Source organism: Gordionus sp. m RMFG-2023, chromosome 2, assembly GCF_954871325.1.
Source record: "Gordionus sp. m RMFG-2023 chromosome 2, tfGorSpeb1-WG-v2, whole genome shotgun sequence".
NCBI lineage: Eukaryota > Metazoa > Nematomorpha > Gordioida > Chordodea > Parachordodidae > Gordionus > Gordionus sp. m RMFG-2023.
The window spans coordinates 51,548,014-51,568,505 of record NC_088776.1 but is presented as its reverse complement, the minus strand read 5'-3'; the positions used below and the strand labels follow the sequence as shown (position 1 = coordinate 51,568,505).

Genomic DNA, 20,492 nt, shown 5'->3' with positions numbered 1-20,492 from the left:
ATTTAATGTCATAGGAACGCATTTGTTTAAATAAGCGCTAAAATTTCGCATGAGAGCTATTTAAATAAAATAATAATATATTTGTTTAAATTAGTGATAATTATATTAATATTTGGGGCTAATATTGGCCATCTCACCTAAAGAACCTGTAAAGGGGGAATTATTGATAAAAACTAGTAACTGAAATGAAATTATTCTTTTATAATGAAAAAAATATATTTTCATAGCTTTTATCCGTTTATATGTTCCTACACAATGACATAGTATATGCAATGACGAATATTTATATATGTTATTTGTTCAATATTGGAGAATAATAAAATGTAAAACAATTCAAATATTTATACTTATAAGTTTGTTTTCTTTAAAATAAAACTTTAATCTTTTCAAGGTATTTTTATTCTATTTGTCACACGTTATTATAAATAGTAACTTAACAACACTAATAAAACCTATAAATTATCTGTTTTGTAGTTTCCATCTGTCAAATGATGGTGTCATAGAAGCGCGCACGTCATCCAATTTTATGAGAAAGAATATAATATTTAAATAACAAACGTGTGGCTTGAATGAATCGTATAAGTCAATTTTATATATTAATTTGCAGCGTTGGTTGCTGTCTTGCTTTAAAATGTGCCAAAAAAGGAGATATGTTACATGTTAATTATAAAGTAAAGTTATTTTGAAAATTTCATATATAAAAAATTTAAACAATAGGGTACTCTGGATGATGGTTCTGTGTTTGATTCTAGTGAAACCAGAGGGACTCCTTTCAAATTTCCATTAGGTGCTGGCCGGGCTATTAAAGGATGGGATATTGAACTTGAGGGGTTAGTTAATTTATATTGCCTATATTTTAGATAACATTTTATTTTTACAATATCATCATTCATTAGGCGTTTACTCATTTTATCTTTATAATTATGATGTGTAGCAAAATTATCAACCTTTTACAAATTGCTTGCTTAATTATATGTTCAGTTATATTAACATTTGCTCAAATTCTTTTTCAAATAATTTTATATAATTGAGTGTTGTGTCATTATGCAAAACATAAGTGATACATTTCATATGGTATCTAGCAAAGTGATTATGAATATTTATAAAAACACATACATGTTTCTGTTATCTAAAAATGCTTAATTGTTTGCACTATATCACCATATTTTATAAAAATAAATAGAGCTTTGTTGATATTAAGACCTGGTATTAAATGTCTATATCAGAATTGTCAGTTATGTTTTATTATTGAACATCTTGAAATATTGATACATTAAAATTTTTTTTAAAATGAAATTATTAATAAAAAAAATGTTAGAATCTGCTGATCAAAAATTGATTTTAAGGAAGTGTTAGAATTGATTTATCATTAATTTGTTCAGGGTTGAATTGGCAAAATTTATTAAAAAGTAATCCAAAAACATAGTCTGACTTCATGTCAATACTGACTCCTTGAAATATTTTTTATGATATTATTTTTAGTTGTATTAACATTCTAAACAGTAACATAGTCAGGAGGAAGGAGGGGCACATCTTTAATCCCTTGGAAACTGTAAAAGCCCTGAATATTATTTTAAATATTGTCATTTTTTTGAAAATTTCTGGTAGAATTTTTTTTTTGATAATTTTAGAATAAATTTTTATATTTTTTGCTCATTCTATACAGAATTACTACCTATTTACTATAGTTGGAAATACTATTTTTACTGTAATTAATGCAGGAATCAAAACCTAACCATTAAATCAGTTATTTATTTATCAAATCTGAACTGTTTAATGATTTTCTATCACCTGTGAACTGGTTTTAGCCTTATAATTTTGTGCTTATAAAATCATGTGGAAGTTATTACTAGTTAGTATGCACCAATATTTTTGTTGATATTAATTAAAGTGATAATTAAAAATGTGTATATAGAATTGGCACAAGATTGACTGCTAATTTTTTATTCATAAACATCTTGATATGAATTAGCATCACAACTTGTAGAACAAAGTTTGCTGATACAAAACATGGGCTGATTTTATTTGCTGCTACTAACCCCCTTCTTAAAATATTTTTGTTTGATAAATATTTGTCAGTGTTTTAACATTCCAAGATGATTACTTTAATATTGGCCAAAAAATGGTGCAGCTCTATTACTAGTATATTGTTAAAATTAATTTGTTTTGTTACCATTTTTATAAACATTAGTATATTGCCATTTTACAATTTTTAACGTTTTTAAGCTTATATGCCTAGAGATAAATTGAATCCAATATATAAATTATTTACATATATTATTATAAATTGCTATCAAAATGTAATATTACTGATTATGATCCCTATAAAGGGGCACCATGGAAAAAATTGTGAACGTCACATCAAAAGATACCGCCCTCTAGAACTCAATAAAATTAACAAAAAATCATAACAAATAAAATATATAATTCGAATATAGGTGTATATAAAAAATTATTCGACACCATTTTTTAGAGGTTTGAACTGACCGATATTTTCATTTTACCATCGAACTTAAACCTTGAAACGTTATTTTTATCCAAACCAATATTCGTTTTAGTTCGGATCCCTAAATTAATGCAATAATTAATAGGGCCTTGTTTCCTTTTAACTTATCTGTCATCGTATATAATAATTAACATCATCTTCAAATCGTTTGATACAAAGTTGGATCTTTCATCCTTGTTATCTAATAAGGAAATTTTGGTTACTTTCCTTGTTGGTGAATGAATTGAGATTTATTTTTTTCTATATATAACCATGATCCAATTTACCATAAATTTTTACTAGAAAGAGGTTTCTGAGTATGATTAGGATTGTAAAATTTTTATAATTATTTTTAACATCTTTAAAAGACGAAAATCATGTTATAAATTTTTCATTTATGTTAGTTGTTATATTTACGAATGTCAAGTATTCCAGGGTTAAGTATTTAATTTATAAAACATAATCAAAATTATCAGAATTCATTAAGATTTTAAGAGCTACATTTAATTTTTTTTCAGGTGAAATATCTAATTGTGTAATTATTTAACAAGATTAGTTAAAAAAATTTGGCTTGAGTATAAATATAATTTCCAATTTTCATTTTATGCTTAAATTGAAAAAAATATTCTTTTTTGTTCATTATTTTAAAGTCTATATGTTTTTTATTATAGAATGTGTGAAAATGATAAGAAAATATTTTCCTTACCTCCTGAATTGGCTTATGGAGAAAGAGGTTATCCACCTGTTATCCCCCCGAATGCTACCCTTCATTTTGACATCCAACTGGTCAAGATTGAAAGTGCCAATAATGAATTGTGATGCTCTTTTTCTACAAAATTCTTATAATCAAAGATTTTATATGAAATTCTTCCAGAAATTATTTTTATTATAAGTTTAATATTTAAATAAATTATGTAATGCAAAAGAATATCAATTATTATTGTGTCACCAACGGTACCACTTTTCACTTATTACTTTATATTTCATGATTTTAATATGATAATCCACTATTTAAAATTCCTGATTGTTAGGATTATAATTATGAATTTCATTCTTCCTTTTTTTTATCAAGCAAAAATTATGCATTTATGAAACGGCAATTTTTTTTTAGAAATACGCCTTTTGACCTAATTGTGAAACTCAAATATTTTTTTTATAAAATATATATTTATTTGATACGTGTTTAATTATTTATAATATCGACTATCTAAAATTTTTAAAAGTGCTTTTTATAAAATATATATTTATTTAATACGTATTTAAATTTTTTTTAAAGTGTCATGCTTAATAAGTGAGGAATGGAAGGGATCGGAACGGAAATGTTTATTTAATTTAAATAATCTACTTACATAGGATTTGTAAAATTTCTAGCGTGAAGTTTAGAGGTTAATTATAGAAAACGTATCGAGCAGAAGGAATTACCAAGCTTGCTATAAGAGCTTATCCCGACATACATTTTTCATACTGCTTTTTACAGTAAGAGTTCCATATTTTTTATATAAGCTTTCTAAAATTCTGACTATTTAAGTTAATAATTTATATCATTTTTAGCAAGGCGATTCTCCCAAACGATGCGAAATTAGCTATCAAAATAACTGCGATACTTAAATTGTAGTTTTTTCATTTCGCTCAGTATTTTTCAAATTATACCTATTATTGGCTTGTGTGAATTACTTCAATATTTTTTTAAAACGCAACGTTAAATAAGAATTCCTGCATGGCCTCTAAAAAAGAATAATTTTCAAATTAGTATAAATTATATAATTTTTGCTTAAAGTCATAAGCTAACATTTATTTGAGGTTCTAGAGAGTATAGTTGGTTAATTACTATATTTTTAGCCGTTTAAGCCCATTATAGTCGGCATAAAAATTGAATAAACCGTGTTTTTAGCCTTAAATTTACTTTGGCTTCTGGGTTTTCCTATAAATATAGCAGCTCAAATTTGAAAGAAATTAATATAAATTAAAACGGCTTATTAATGTTAAAGAATTTTCTACGGCACGTGCTTGTAGATTGAACCGAATTATCCTACATTACCCAACTATACTAGAGAGAAGACGCCTGACTGATTTTTTTTTAAAAAACAACTTGTTAACTTATTAAATTTCAATTTATAAAATCGATTTGAACAAATGATTTTTTAAGAATAATTCTAGAAACTTTTTTTTATATAAAAAAAGTAACTGTAAATAATAGATAAATTAAAATTTGAAAAATTATATATTGATTTATTAATATATATTTTTATCCAACATGGGAGTAATGAAGAGGAAGAGTACTATTAGGAAAGCTTCCCTAGATTATCACAAAGTTTCACATCTCTATGAAGCCCAAGATGCCACAGGTAATAATTTATATTAGGAGGGGGGGGGGTGATTATAATTAGTCATGCAAAATGTTGAAGGGGAAAGAATATTGGGGTTTTTTATTTGCTAATTTTATTACATAAATTAAAGTACAATTTATTATGCTGCCCGGATATTAATTCAAAGGTACGTTCATACTATGGGAGAGTGTATACGGATGAAGGGGGGGGGGTGTAAGTGTAACTTGTCTGGGGATTGACTAGCGGTTAAATATATGCCTTTTAAAAAGAGGGGTTTTTATTTTAATTGTTGCATGTATTAGACTTAGAAAAAAAGTTCATTATAGCTTCGCAAAAATTTATATAGGCAAACATGAAAATCAATTATTTAGGAAACTAATCTCGTAAATTAACAAAAAAAATTAAGTTGGAATAAAATATTTACTTATTATTTAAAAATTTTTGCTAATTTTTTTTTATACAGTTGTAAACAGAAAGAAATCTGATAATATATAAATATGGCATGTTTCGACTTGATAAAGTGAGTTTTCAACTCTCCCCTTTAATCGTAAATCATACCCTAAGGGGATTTCGATATTCTTTTCCCTCCAGAAAGCAATTCAATTCTAAAAATTAATTTAAATGATTACTCATATCTTTATATTCAATTATAATCAAGGGGTACCGGATATGGTTTTATTGGAAGATTATACGAGTGAAGATGCATTTATAGATAATTTGAAAATTCGTTATTCGCAAGATATTATATATGTAATTAAATAATTTAATATCACTTAACAGTCAAATAAAATTGAAAAATCTTACTCCATAACCCTCCCCATAAGATTATCACCAAATTGAAATAAAAGTTTGCATAAATATTTTGTGCTACAAATTGCAGGATACAAAACTTAAGTAAAATTAATGCTAGTGCCTCATCTAAAAAATAATAATATGAAAGCAATCAACATTGTTAATGAACTCGCATTTTTAAATTGTGTCTTAAGGCTGCATTTATAGTAAGCGCAATTCGCTCAAGCGATGCAAAATTTTTCACTATGTAATTTATATTATCAATCTAATAATAAGATATAATGAGTAAATGCTCAATAAAATGAAGAAATCACGATAGCTGTATTTAAAAAGTATTATCGCTAAGATCAATCAGCTGTGATTTCGTAGCAAATTAATTTCGGATCGCTTAAACTAATCGCGTTTTGCTTACTATAAAAGCAGTTTAATCCTGTATTCACAGTTGACGCGAATTCAGGGCTAATTATATAAATACAGAGAAAATGCAGCATGATTTGTATACTTCCCGGCGAATTAGTGTTTTTGCGGATGCATGCTAACCTCTCATTCACAGTAGAGTGAATTCGCGGGGGGAGAATATAAAAAAAAGCATATTTTATATAATTAGTCGCGAATTTGTGCTAACTATGAATGAAGAAGGCCTCGCATAGCACGCACGAAGTATCGCGATATCGCTCGAGCTACACATAATTTATCTCCAAATGTCAGCTTAGTTGTATAATTTGGCATGAATTTTATATTACGCATAGTTTTTGGCGCTTATTATAAACGAGGCTTAAGGGAATTTTTTTTATATTTCTTGTCCAATTTAATATAACCTTTTAATAACTTCTTCAAAAGACATACATAGGATCGGTACTTATAGCGATAAATCCCTACAAAAACATTCCCATATACACTCCAGAGTTTATCAATAAATATCGAGGTGTCAACTTATTTGAAATGCCACCACACATGTAAACAAAATGCTTGATTCATATACCTATGAAATTCATTGTATTCTTATTTTTTTTAACCTGACTTTTTACTAAGACTCGCATCCTTTGAGCTATATAACTTTCCTTACCACAACTTAATAATGGAATTTACTTAACATTAATGTCATTTTTGTTTACTTGTCACTTTACAAATTACAAGTTTGCTTGAAATTGATGTGAACTATGTTTATTCTCAAACTTATAATCACTTAGTATATGAATACCCTTTCAGCTTACTAATTAAACGCCGCTTTCTCACTATGTAAAATCAATCTAAATTAAGTTTAAAAGTCCTAAAATATCGAAATTGTGTCAAATAGGGTAATATTTACATCCGGAGTTATTAAATATTTAGATACGAAAATGTGGTATCTGTTTCTAGATCACTTTATAAAAAAATATATGTATTTAGATCCATTTGAAAAATATCTTTTAAAACTCTGGTTATATCTAAATTTAAAAGAGTTTTGACCTATTCTTTATTCGGTAATTTTATTTACATTATTAATTATTTTTTATGATATTATTATATATCGCGAGAGAAATCAAACCTTTAAAAACTTGCTTTAAATTTGAATTTATATTAATTACCAACATAACTCAAGATATACACGTTAAAATTACATTTTCGCATATCATTTTCGCCATTAATATTTTTTTCAAACGTGATATTTTGGGAGATGGCTACATTGCCTTATTTTATCAAAAAAAGTAGGATTTACCGTGGCGTGGCCCATTACTCGTTGTTTTTCTTTTAAAATTAATGTCGTTACTAATGGCGTTTTTTCTACATTACCCTGTCAGCACTAATTTGTTTGCCCATTTTCAAAAACTTGAACTCAAATAATCAAAATAAAACCAATGGATATTTTATATTGAATAAATTTAAAATTCATTTATAAAATAACAAATATATCTTTGATTTAGTTTCGCCCTGTCTGACTTAGCTTACAGAGCCATGATGGGTAGTCAAAGCAATCAAAGCATGCTAATTTCTGGCGAAAGTGGAGCGGGTAAAACCGAATCCATGAAAAAAGTTATACTGTACATAGCAGCAGCCAGCCATCATTCTCCCGAAGTTGAAAGGTGTTTTTTTTAAATTAAACATTCAACGCTACTCTTTCTCCCTCTATTATTTTATTGTTGCTCAAAACTAAGATTTTTTGACCCCTTTTTTTGTGCTTAAAAACATTTCGATATTTTTTAATTACTTTTGATTAAACGAAAGGAAAAATTCATTTCTATATAATAATAATAATAATTTATGAACTATGATAAAAGAGTTAGAGAAAAATTGCAAAAATCGGTGCCAGTCCTCGAGGCCATGGGAAACGCTAAGACAAATAGGAATGACAATTCTAGTCGTTTCGGAAAATATATGGATATCCAGTTTAATTTTATGGTGATACCTTCTTTTAAGAAAAAATTAATGTTTTAAAAACGATCATTTATTTGCATTTTTTTAAAAAAAAATCCAGACAGTCAGTCCTAGCGTCATTAAAAGTTGTTTTTATTTAACAAAACGATTTAGTAAAAATTTTTACACAATTATAGGTTTTTAGAAGCTTTTCTAATAAAAATGAACATATTTTTTTGCTTAATTCTACCTAAAAGAAATCAGTTATCATCTCATTTAAAAAGTCAAGTGAGAATTTTATTTAGGCCGTATAATATTGCTGTCTTTCTCTCAGTATAATTGTACAAATCTATTCGTACTCGTATTTTCTAAAGAATTGCAATTTTATATAATATAAACCATAGAATCAGAATATGCATGGACTGATCGTAAAAAAAAATTGACCTCTTAAAAGCCCTAATAGTTTGCCTTACATATATGTTTATTTATGAAAGACATATGATTCTCCTATGGGAAACGAATATGGCTTCTAATTGATCAATGTTCAGTTTCATATGAATATAAATAAGTTTGCATATGATTCCCAAATGTTATATATATTTATACTAATATATAGTTATATTTTACAAACTTTAAATATTTTTATGCATATCAATATTAATGTTAACAATTAAATAAAATTAAACGTCAAACAAAATTTATTTTTTAAATGACAAAAAAAACATGAAGGGGTCAATAGTGGGAGCTAAGGTTACTAGCTATTTGCTCGAGAAGTCTAGAGTCGTCTACCAAAACAAAGGGGAAAGGAATTTTCACATATTTTATCAAGTTTTTAAGATGAAAGAAATTTCGGATGCTTTGTATTTGCAGCCCGACCCTGCGTCATACAATTATATAATGCAGGTTTTAGAATAATGTCTAACGTTTTTTGAAGGGTTTTATTGCAATAAATATAATAATCTATTAACTCGTTGGCAAATATGCCGAAACATTTATTCATTATAGAAAATAATAGAGATATAGTCTTTTTATTATCTATAATTCTGGTATGTTATTGATTGTGTAAGCATAATAACAAACAATCATTTGAATATAATTATTTTTGAAGGTATATATTAATTTTATAAATCAAAATTTTAGAATTAATAAAGTAAAGCAGATGATTAAATATTTAGTGTTTGTAGAGTAGGGTATATAACTCGCTCAAAGTGATTAAAAAGGATTTTAATCAGAATAGCGTTCAATAGAATTTGATTGATGTTTTTTATTTAAATTAAAATCACTTGCTGGGAGCAATAAATGTCTCCAGTAACCAATTACCTTTTTAAGATGATCAAAAAGAAGACATTTAGTTTTCCAAATTATTTTAATTTATATAGAAAGATTCGATGACCGTAGCCACTTTGGATGACTTTAAAGAATTAAAATTGGTTCTAGAAGGGCTTCGAATTTGCGGTGTTTCCGAGGAAGAAGAAAAAGTATATAATTAATTTTTCTTGCTATATTTCAAAAGATTTAGCATTGTTATTTAAGATATAAAAAAAATTAATCATAATTTATTTCCAATACGCAATAATTCCTATTTATCAAACATATTTTTAACAAAATAAAATATAGGCATTTTTTAGCATAATAGGATCGGTTCTACATTTCGGCCAAATAAATTTTGAAGAAAAGGCTGGTAAATTGGAGATGAAGAATGAAGATCATTTGAAATTCGCATGCGAGGTTAATTCAGATTGAAAACAAAAATTTCAATGATAATAAAATGCAAATGACAAAAATAGAAAACTGATTATATCAAAATTTCATTGTTCCTTCTAATGATAGATTTTAATATTTTTTTTAGTAAGTGACCAAAATATGAGATTCCGTGACTTTTTCTATTTTACTTTGAGGCAGGCGCGTAGGCTGCAGGGGGGGGGTCAAATCAGCCCCCCCCAAGCCAAAAAATGCAGATGCCGGATATATTTTTCAAAAATATTATTGTTTATATTAATTTATATTTGTTAATGTTAATATTTATTCCTATCTCATGTTAAATATATATTTAATTACATTTATTTATCACATTCCTACTAAGTTATTTAATCAATTTATTTCGATCTCAAGTTTTCCTTGGCGTAATATTTACTATTATTTTCAAATTTTTAGGGGCGTAATATTTATCTACCATTTTCAAATTTCTAGTCAAATAATAATTATTTCTGAAACTTCTTGTCCAACAGGGAGAAAGAAATTGCAAACTTATCCAACAAGATGGAGTCTCCACCATCAAGCAGTAACAGCTTTTATGGAGTTAGAAGAACCGATTATTAATGCTATTACTGAAATATCACAATGGCCTGAAAGAAATATTTCCTCAGAAGCAAGAAAATTATAGGATTCAATACTTATTTCAATTTTTTTTTCTTATTAGAATGTATTATTTAATTATACAACTATTTTAAGTATTACTTTTCAAAAACATGACATTGATTTGATTAAGAAGATGAGAATAGCGGAGAGCATTTTATTAGAACTCAAGGAAATTAGGGCTAATGTTGATGAAGAATTTCATATTTTATATGTTATTGTTGAGTCAAAAGCATAGCTATACGTGTTTAATATTTGTCTCCCTCGACTTGTAGCAATGCAAGCTTATCGTCTAAACGTTAATATAGGATAAGTAGAAGCGTATTATAAAACAAATATCCCTTCTCTTAGACACATTTATAACCCAAATAAATGAATGATTTTTAATTGATCTTGCAGCACTTACCAATCTGCATATATTACTTCCACAAAAGCCTTCCCAATCCTTTTTCAGATGGTGATAGAAAAAAACATATTTGTTAGATTTTTATCATGAAGATGTTAAAGTATCTTATGATGCCTTATTGGCTGAATAACTATGATTAAAAGATTAACTATGATTGATATAGTCCCAAAAAATGCTATGGATGCTTTGTATTATTTCAAACACATTTTGGATTATATTCCCAATGTAATAAAATGTTTATGTTATATATATATATTAGCAACTCTTCCCATAGTAAACTAATGAGAGAACATTCTCTTTTTTAAGAAGAATAACAGAACGGCCTAAATTTTTTATGGCCCGGGCCGGGTTTTTTTTAAAAAAAATTTCAGGCCCGACCCGGCTTTTTTTAAAATAAAATTTTAGCCCGGCCCGAATTTTTAAAAAATAAATTATATTTTTGATTTTTCTAGCTAATAATAACGATTTCAAATATAGGCTGTTTTAAAATATATAGCATAGCCCGGATATTTTTTGAAAAAAATTTTCAGGCCCGGCCCGGGTATATTTAAAAAAATTAAAATATGCCGGCCCGGGAGCCGGGCCTGCAGGTCTTTGAAAAACATACCTAAGAAGTACAACTTCTGAAAGTAGATTGAAAGGTTAGGATCTTTTGAATATTCATAGTCATTTGACGACAAGCAAGGATGAGATAATTGTACATTGTAAATATATAACATACAAAATAAAATTATTCCTAAGAAACTTTTTGTGTATTAATTTATATTTCCAACATTTAAATTTTTTATACTTCTTTATATATAAATTTTAAAGACACAAGAAATTAAAATTTCTATTTGGGTCATTTAAGTGATTCATATGGTGGTTATATTCACTTTATATTTTATTGTTCACATTTATTTTATAGTTTTTCATATACCGCCAATTATATCCGTTTAATATTTTTTAATTCACATTTATTTTATAGTTTTTTTATGTTGGTTTGTACGTATAATTTTCTTGTAATTCACATTAATTTAAAATTGTGTATTAGAAATAGTTATTAATCCTAATATATTTATGCTGATTTTTTTAAAAAACAATAATTTTCTTAAAACCCACCCCCTCCCCTCCAGATATATTCCTATGTACGCGCCTCCTTTGAGGACACCTAAAAACTTCCTTAAAATATTAAGACCTTACGTGGGATGGGTTGGTTTATATGAGATGTCTATGGTTAGATTTAATATCAAGCTATTTTTTGAATAATGAAAAGAAGGAAAATCATGTAATCTCATATTGCTTTTTTTATATGCGGAGAATTATATTTTTTGTATATATATGATAAAAGGAAAAAATTATTCAGTTATAAAATTATGGATTGTAATTTATTATATGCAGCTGATACAATGCCCTTCGAACCTAATGAACAAAGCTTTGCTACACAGGAAGATAGCTTCCGGAAAAGATATAGTAAAATATAATTGACTACTAAATATTTGAAAAATAAGGGTTAAATTTTTTTATGGATAGCTAACCATACGAGAGACCCTTTTCTTGACATATTTCATTATAAATTTCCTCTTCGAATGGTACAAATATTTTGCAAATTTTTAAAAAATTTATAGGATATTATTTCACATAAGAATTTTAAATTGCTTAATAATTAATCGTTTTTAGGCAATAGCAAATCTATCAAAATCCGAGGCCTATTATGCCAGAGATGCCCTCTCAAAGACCATATATGAACGTTGTTTTATATGGCTAGTGGAACGCATGAACGAATGTCAAAAATGTCAAGTTTTCCATTTTGACTTATTTTTTTAGGGAAAAATAGATGATAACATAACAAACTACTAAATAGATTGGAATAATTATAAATTAATATTTTTTATATAAAGCTTGAAGATGGGGTTAAATGTCGATTAGGTCTTTTGGACATTTTTGGATTCGAAATATTTATTCTTAATAGGTATTATTTATTTTTATAAAAAATTTTATATATAAAGAGTGAATTTCAAACAATCATTTAGTGACATTTGAACTAATTTTTAAATATATATTAATTTTTTACAAATAAATTTTTATTACAATGGGGTAGGTATACTCTTTGCATGCTGAAACATACTATTTCGGCAAAATCAGGTTTTTTAAGTTTTTAATAATCCGATCTGGGTCATTTAAGCATAACTCTGAATTTGCTAAATCTCATGACACATAATTATACCATATTTTATTATAATTAAACAGTCATTATATTTCATAATGTTGGTTTCATTTAGCAAATTATTCCAAAGCTATTTTCTTATATAAGAGTTTTTACTTAATATCTCCTGTGATGCCATTTTCTAAAGTAGTTAGGAATAAGATCATGATGGAATAAGTATAATTTACTGTAATATTTTGGCTAATGATTTCTTATTTCTTCATCAGATTAAACCTAAATTTTGATACATTTTTTAACTCGGATTACTTTAAGGTAGTGCTGTAAACATTTTTAAAAAAATCGAACGCGTTCGCGTTCAACGTTCATTGACAAAAATCGAACGCGTTCACGTTCACGTTCAAATTCAAAGAAGTAAGTTCGAACGCGTCTCAAGTTCATGAACGCGTTCATACGTTCAAAATTTTATGATAAATTTTTTTTAAAATTTAATTTGATATAAATAAATGCCTTATATTTTTCAACACAATATATTAGCCATGATAAAAAATAATAGTTTTATTTTGATAATATAATTATAAATACAATATAATAGAGCGATAAAAAAATAAATTTATAAAAAAATTTTCTTATTAATTTTTAATAATAATTGCTTTTCAAAATTTTCATCTGATAGGCATGAACGCTTGTCAGTTAATACAGCGTAAAACTCGCTCAACAGGGGCAGATGAAGGGATTGCGGTGTTATACTTGATAAATAATTCTTTTAAAAGGGAAAATTTATTAAAAACATTTAATGTTTTATCCATTGTTTCAAAAAATTGAGCTATGTTATCATCCTCCAATCTGCCCTCTTCTTCCTCGTCAAAAAAAAAGGATATCTCGGAATTGATTTTAAAACAGTGAAATATTTTTGATATTTGGGCCATGGTAATTCTAATTCATCTAATATTGAATTTTGATTTTCAGAATCTGATGATGAAATATTTATATCCATGCAAATGCTAATCTATTAAATTAAAATATAAAATATTTAAATTAATAAACTTTAATCTTATCTTCTCTAGCAGTAGCACGTTATGGTACGTTAATTGCAATATGAAAGAGGAAAAAGTAAAAAGTAAAAACAGCTGGTTAAAAAATATAAGACTTTTTTGTTAAAAGATTGGATTAAATATTAATTTTTCAAATAAATAAAAATAAAAAAATTTTTTGTTAAAAAATGCGGATTAATATTAATTTTTCAAATAAATAAAAATAAAAGTGTTTTTAAAATTGAACGTGTTCATCAAAGAAAAGGAACGCGTTCACGTTCAAAGTTCGTCAAAAAAAAAGGAACGCCGTTCATCACCTTTTTTCAAAAAAACGAACTTCGTTCACGAACGCGTTCATTTTGAACGCGTTCGTTTACAACACTACTTTAAGGTTCTAATTTGAAAGGGGTCAGATCGCTTCTTTTCCAGAGTTCTATGTTCCTAGGGCGTATTTATACTAAACAGAATTTAGTTACCGATCTTTGCTAAACTGGGCAGAATCCTCAAGGATTGTATCAGACCCTTTGAGCATTTTTCTTAAATGGAAATCAAATAGCTATATTTATGGGAGCTTTTTTTCCAATTAAGGAATATTTTAACAATGGTAAACATATATTTATTTAAATTTAATTCATTTGAAAATATAAAAAAATAAGAGCGACATTTAGAATTTTTTTTTTTAATTTTTTTTGCTAACTACAAGTTTCGAGCAATTGTGTATCAATTTTTGCAACGAAAAATTGCATCAACTTTTTATCGAAAAGACTCTGAAGGAAGAACAAGAAGATTATCTGAGAGAAGGGATCGAGGTTAAAGATTTTCTTACAAATAAAATTTATTCTACCATATTAATCGTATAATATATATTTAAAGTTACGAGAGACAAGATAGTATAATTATATGTTAACATATTAAATAGGGTGACTTAATTAATTTAAATTTGACATTATTATTATTTTTTAATAAATTTAGTGGATCCCGATTGAATATGATGATAATTCGCCGATTTGTCAACTCATACAAGGTGCGCCTAACGGAATTCTTGGTTTACTAGTTGAGTAAAAATAGTGATCTGTTTATATTTTACAATTAATTATTTTTAAATTGATCTTCGGGTAAACCTTAATGAGATTCTAATCGAAAATGAATAAGATATTATATTAAACATTTAAGAATATTTAAAAAAAAGGGTATAGATTGAGTAAAAAAGGAGAAGAGAATAATATCAGATGTGGGGAGGTTATTTCGAGAGAAAGAAAAATAAAGCTAAGAATCGTTAGAATATTTTAATAGCAATAACAACTTGACGTTTTAAAATGTGTTCTAATTTAAAAAATTATTATGCTTAAATTAGATGCTTTAAATCGCTTAATTTGTCATTTATTACAAATTATTTATATTTTACTATAATAAACTGCATAATACCTAATTTAAGTTGCTTATTTAATGATTTCATTTTAAAAATGACGGATCTAGTTTTATTACAAGAGCTCTAGACTTTTGAAACAGATTTATGAAATATGAAGATAATTTATTTTAAAAAGAAGAATGTATTTCAAATGAAAAATTTGTATATTTATGATAAAAAATATATACTATATTTATAAAAATTTTTGGTATGTAATTTTTATCAATGTTTATAGCAATTTTTTTTATAGTCAAACAACTAATTGAATATGTAAGTAATTGGTGATTAAATCATCTATTTCAACTCACCAAATCAAACTACTCATAACCCTGAATTCATAGTTAGGGCGAATTCGTCACAAAGTATATGAAATGTACTCTTTTTGTATTATTCGCCGCGAATTCGCGCTAAATGTGAATTCAGAATTCAAGGTAACTTATAAGAAATTCTATAACGAATATCGGGGTTATTCGCCCAGATCCTACGGGGTGACAGTATCCTACTTAATCCATCCAATCAGCAATCACATTCACAAAACTTGAACAAATGCCTCCTATAAATTTTATTTTGATAAAATAAAGAATAAAAAATACTCAATATTTCAAATTAATTTGATATTTTTAGGATGAAGAATGTTTAATGCCCGGTAATAGAACAGATATCACCTTTCACGCTAAGTTGGAAGATAAGCTGAAAGATAACCCCGCCTTTGCCACCAGAACAACTGGAGGTTTGGATAAGGAATTGAGGAAAGGGCTCAAACCAGAGGTTCAATGCTTATTGATTATATTTAATATCTGCTATTTTAAAATTTTATTATTATATCAGAATAAATGATAAGGGTCTGTCAAAACTCATAACTTCTGAATTAAAAACTTATATTTAAAGGAATTCAAGATAAAACATTACGCCGGCCCAGTTGTTTACAGCGTCGCAGGTTTGATATATAACATATTGGTTCTATTATAACATTTGAAATATTCGTGAAGGATTCTTGGACAAGAACAAAGATCTACTCTTCCGGGACGTTAAGGAAATTCTCTGTGATTCTAAGCACCTCATTTTAATTAAAACATTCCACAAGGATGAATTGGATGACAAGAAAAGGCCCTTATCAGTAAAAAATATTTATATTGTTTTTAATATAATAGTAAACCTTAAATACGACATCTTATTAATTATCTTTTTGTTGTTGTATAAATCATATCAGAAAATTGATTTATTATATTATACCGATTTTACCTTTGACTAGTTTGATCAAACACGATTATCATTTATTTCTTTCGTAACAGGTTGGCACTCAATTTAAAAACAGTCTAGAAAAACTTCTGACAACCCTGGAGAAAGAAGAATTGCATTATATAAGGTGCATAAAACCAAACATGGAAAAATTGGCGGGTAATAAACTTTTGCATAGGAAAATAACATTATAATTATTTACATTTTTACTCTCTAAGAATAAATGAAAAATCAAATGAACAGCCAACTTAAACCTGAGCAAAATTATCATTTTTTTATGGATTAGCTTTAAATTTAGTCCTTTTTCTTTGATAATTACGGGATTATATTTATATAGACACAATGGACGATACAACCATCAGGCATCAAGTGAGATACATGGGCTTGGTCGAAAATGTCAGGGTGTGTAGAGCGGGTTTTGCCTATAAAAGACCTTACGAATATTTCATTAAAAGGTTTATTATATAGCATTTGCACAAAATCATTTCAAACTAAAATAAAACGAGATGCCGTTACTCTTGACTTTCTTAAAATAAAATAATGTAATGCAAAAAATATTTAGGATGTCTGGATATTATAAATTTTGTGTAAAGTTAATAATTATTAAAATGTGGTTAAGATCATATTTAAAATATTATATATTACACTATGATGTATATATATTAATAGATTGACAATTCATTAATTAAAAATGTCCATAAATAGGAGTAAGTTATAGTGCCATTTTATAGTTTGCACTTTCTACTAATTGTCTTTATTTGTGATGGCACATTGATGCATTTAATCGATGTTCAAACTAAAAAATGGCGGTGCAGCTGACTTTTATGTATGGACATTTAAATGCATTTAATGAATGAATGGCTAATCGTTGATCTATAAAATTTATATATAAAACTTAATTTTTTTTATATCCAATAACAAACCATCTCAAGATATTATTGCATATGTCCATCTACTTGGCCAAAATATTATCAATTCTCGTCTGTCGAAGCTGTTAAAGAAATCCTGGAACATTACAAATACACTCTAAATATTGACTACAAGTTTGGGAAAACTAAAATTTTTGTGAAATCAGCCAAAACTATATCCCAGATGGAAACAAAATATTCTAATCGAAAAATTGAATTAGGTTGGGTGGATTAAATGATTGATTTTTTACTATTAATGGAAGGGAAGAGAGCTATCTTATTTTCATTCTATTTCTATTCTATTTTTATTTCAATTCTATTTTTATTTCAATTCTATTTTTATTTCAATTCTTCTATTTTATTTTATTTCTATTCTATTTCTATTCTATTTTTATTTTATTTCTATTCCCTAGTGACAATGATTCAAGCCATTTGGAGATGCTACAACGTCAAGAAAATGTGGGAAGATCTAAGATTTTCAAGTATACTATATTTATACACATTTTTTTAGAATATAATAAATCATACAATCAAAATTTTTTTATGTTTTTAGTGGTGTTCGTTCAAAAATGGATAAGAACATTTCTAGCTAAACAAAAGTTTTTGATTCGCAAAAAAGCCGTTATAACCCTACAAAGGTATGACAAATTAGGATCGCTTAAAAAATTGAATTTCAAGGAAATATTTTTTGAATTTGACCATTTAAGGCCGATGTTACACGTTACAATCTACAAATAAATATACTTAAATTTTTTTTTTTATTTATAATCTGTTCAAAATAAAAACGTTATGATATATACTTGTACACAATATTTTTGAAATTATCTAACCCTAGATTATATCTGTGTTTTTAAAGAAATCGTCTTCAATATGATTTCATAGAAATAGTGTTTTTAAACGGCCTGAGATCGATTTTTTAAAACGGACATATTAAGATATTAGCCAAGATAATATTATAAGTCTGGAAATTTTGCTCATAGATGGCAGAAAGGTTTGGACCTCTAATTGCCATATCTCGAGAGTTACATAATTATTTTTACTAAAATCTTAATGCAAATAAGCCCGTTTAACAACACTAAGCCTGATTTAACTTTGGCAGTCTTTAAGACTTAAAGTAAAAGCTTTGCTAAAAGATATTATTACTAGAAATTTCCTTGAAAAAATTAGAGCCTACATTTATCATTTATATTATCGATTTTCCGAAATGCCGACTCCCTCATGCTATATACTAGTGTTGTTAAACCGTTCAATTCGAGACTATTCTTAAAAATGGTTAAATCTATAATTTAACCAGAAAAATATTGCCCAAGCCAAGCCTCGAGATTTCTCTAATAGATGTTCAAAACTTTGGGTCATCTATAACTAAAATCTTCAGGATTGAGTAATATTTTTCTAAAATATTGAGTTAGCCATTTTTAAAAATCGGCTCAAATCGAGCAGCTTGCCAAAACTACCACATATACTTTTTATATTGATAATCATTTCGCCCGGTGACCATCTTCCTATCTTTGCAATAATATATTGATTATCATATTATGTTAAATTCTCCAAAAAACGTGACATCCCTTCGGTGGTCACTCACCTAAGATTTTTTTTAGTAGGAAATAAAAATTAAGGAGATGTTGCGACTTATTGGTCTATTTAACATGATATACAAAAAAAATCTATTTTATAGTTTCTTTCCTGTTATATATTTGAATCGTATACAATGAAACCTCCAAAAGTGATCACCATCCCTATCAATCAGTACTCCTTTAAACAAAAAACTTTAACGAGGCTCTGATCTAGTGAATAATCTTTTTTGTTTAAAAAAAATGAATAATCAAACTTAAAATTTAACAGCTGTCTCGTAACCAGTTTTCTCTGTTGGAATTACTAAGACTTTTGGCGGTTCGAGGTGAAAAAAAATTCGAAGACCCTTTTAAAATTCATAATTTACCTATAGCCAAAGGAAAGGAAATCGATAATTATATCTTTCAAAATTATGTAGATTGTGTTTACGTCAAGTTGTTTGTTGCGAAATTTATGACAAATCTATTTATAAAATACTAGTTCAATCAAAAATAAATGTAATTATACGTTTCGTGATGTAAAATATCGAAATTACGAATCACTAATATTTTAATATTTTATTTTATAATTATTTTTTTTTAAATTTAAAGATTTATTTTTTTAAATTAAATTTTTTAAAGCTTTTATATTATATCGAATGATTTCTATTTATGAATTTATGAATTAAAGTTTAAAAAAATTTATTTTTTTTTAAAAATTATTAAAATAATGTTGTTTTTTTAATATATTCCAATCAAAACGTATGTTTTATGTATAATAATAAATATCAAAGATTGTTACAAATTGTTAATAAAGGTTTAAAAAAATAGACAAAATGTTATTCTTTTTCAAGAGATGTAATTATTCTGATTATGGTCCAACTCGAGGGAATATCTCAAGCTTTTAATTAACCCTAATTCTTATCTCTAATTCTATTCCTTACTTCAGATATTTGTTTAATTTTAAATATATCACTTCAATTAAAAAAATTTCCCTTCAGTTGTTCCTTGAGTTGAGCTATCATCATTGCTGATTGATTTTCTAATTTGTTTATTGGACATTTATAACTTAGTTTTGGACATGGTCATTTATAAAATATCTTCCTTTTTTGTTCAAAAAAAATATGTAAACAACAGATTCGCTAGAGCTTGCATAGATTTAGAAAAGGGAAAAACCGAAACAGAACCTTATAAAGATGTACGTGCATCATTGATACTATAAACAACATACAACAATAAACATTTTTTTTTTAAATATTATTTTAGATAGTAAGATTGAAGTGTTGGAATTTCATAGACAAAATCACCGAGTGGGCCAAAGTCAATAAAACGTTAGAATCGCTAAAATTTTGGCCAGAAACCGCTTCCCCTAGCTTAAAAGAAGTATATAAATTATAAATTATACAACACAATATATTCACTCTACACTATTGTTGTTAAACGGCCGATTTTGGTCGATTTTTAAAAACGCCCCGATTAAGATATTAGCCAAAATAATATTTGTAAGCCTC

General features: G+C 26.8%; 2 protein-coding genes across 2 annotated transcripts; both read left to right on the top strand.

Annotated features, from left to right (window-relative positions):
• Window positions 1-512: 512 nt before the first annotated feature.
• On the top strand, window positions 513-3,683 carry LOC135924553 (peptidyl-prolyl cis-trans isomerase FKBP2-like). Its single transcript, XM_065459616.1, has 3 exons — window positions 513-671; window positions 718-830; window positions 3,157-3,683. Exons 1-3 carry the CDS (start codon window positions 570-572, stop codon window positions 3,302-3,304), a joined length of 363 nt encoding a protein of 120 aa, XP_065315688.1. The 5' UTR covers window positions 513-569; the 3' UTR covers window positions 3,305-3,683.
• Window positions 3,684-4,739: 1,056 nt separating this feature from the next.
• Window positions 4,740-20,203, top strand: LOC135924432 (unconventional myosin-Ic-like). Its single transcript, XM_065459489.1, has 22 exons — window positions 4,740-4,830; window positions 5,471-5,562; window positions 6,445-6,560; window positions 7,509-7,667; window positions 7,863-7,983; window positions 8,668-8,841; window positions 9,318-9,416; window positions 9,556-9,666; window positions 12,080-12,151; window positions 12,359-12,478; window positions 12,580-12,650; window positions 14,580-14,685; window positions 14,849-14,929; window positions 15,909-16,052; window positions 16,173-16,221; window positions 16,274-16,401; window positions 16,577-16,682; window positions 16,861-16,978; window positions 17,456-17,652; window positions 17,845-17,913; window positions 17,985-18,069; window positions 20,119-20,203. The coding sequence occupies exons 1-22, from the start codon at window positions 4,740-4,742 to the stop codon at window positions 20,201-20,203; spliced, it is 2,394 nt and encodes a 797-aa protein (XP_065315561.1).
• The last annotated feature ends 289 nt before the right edge of the window (window positions 20,204-20,492 follow it).

What these genes read in the sequence shown, in the direction of transcription:
- LOC135924553 (XM_065459616.1), top strand. Translation starts at nt 570, where the DNA reads ATGAATCGTATAAGTCAATTTTATATATTAATTTGCAGCGTTGGTTGC. An exon ending in TGTTACATGTTAATTATAAA is followed by an intron (nt 672 to 717) that starts GTAAAGTTATTT and finishes TTTAAACAATAG; the next exon opens with GGTACTCTGGATGATGGTTC. An exon ending in TGGGATATTGAACTTGAGGG is followed by an intron (nt 831 to 3,156) that starts GTTAGTTAATTT and finishes TTTTTATTATAG; the next exon opens with AATGTGTGAAAATGATAAGA.
- LOC135924432 (XM_065459489.1), top strand. Translation starts at nt 4,740, where the DNA reads ATGGGAGTAATGAAGAGGAAGAGTACTATTAGGAAAGCTTCCCTAGAT. An exon ending in AGTTGTTTACAGCGTCGCAG is followed by an intron (nt 16,222 to 16,273) that starts GTTTGATATATA and finishes ATATTCGTGAAG; the next exon opens with GATTCTTGGACAAGAACAAA. An exon ending in TACGAATATTTCATTAAAAG is followed by an intron (nt 16,979 to 17,455) that starts GTTTATTATATA and finishes AACCATCTCAAG; the next exon opens with ATATTATTGCATATGTCCAT.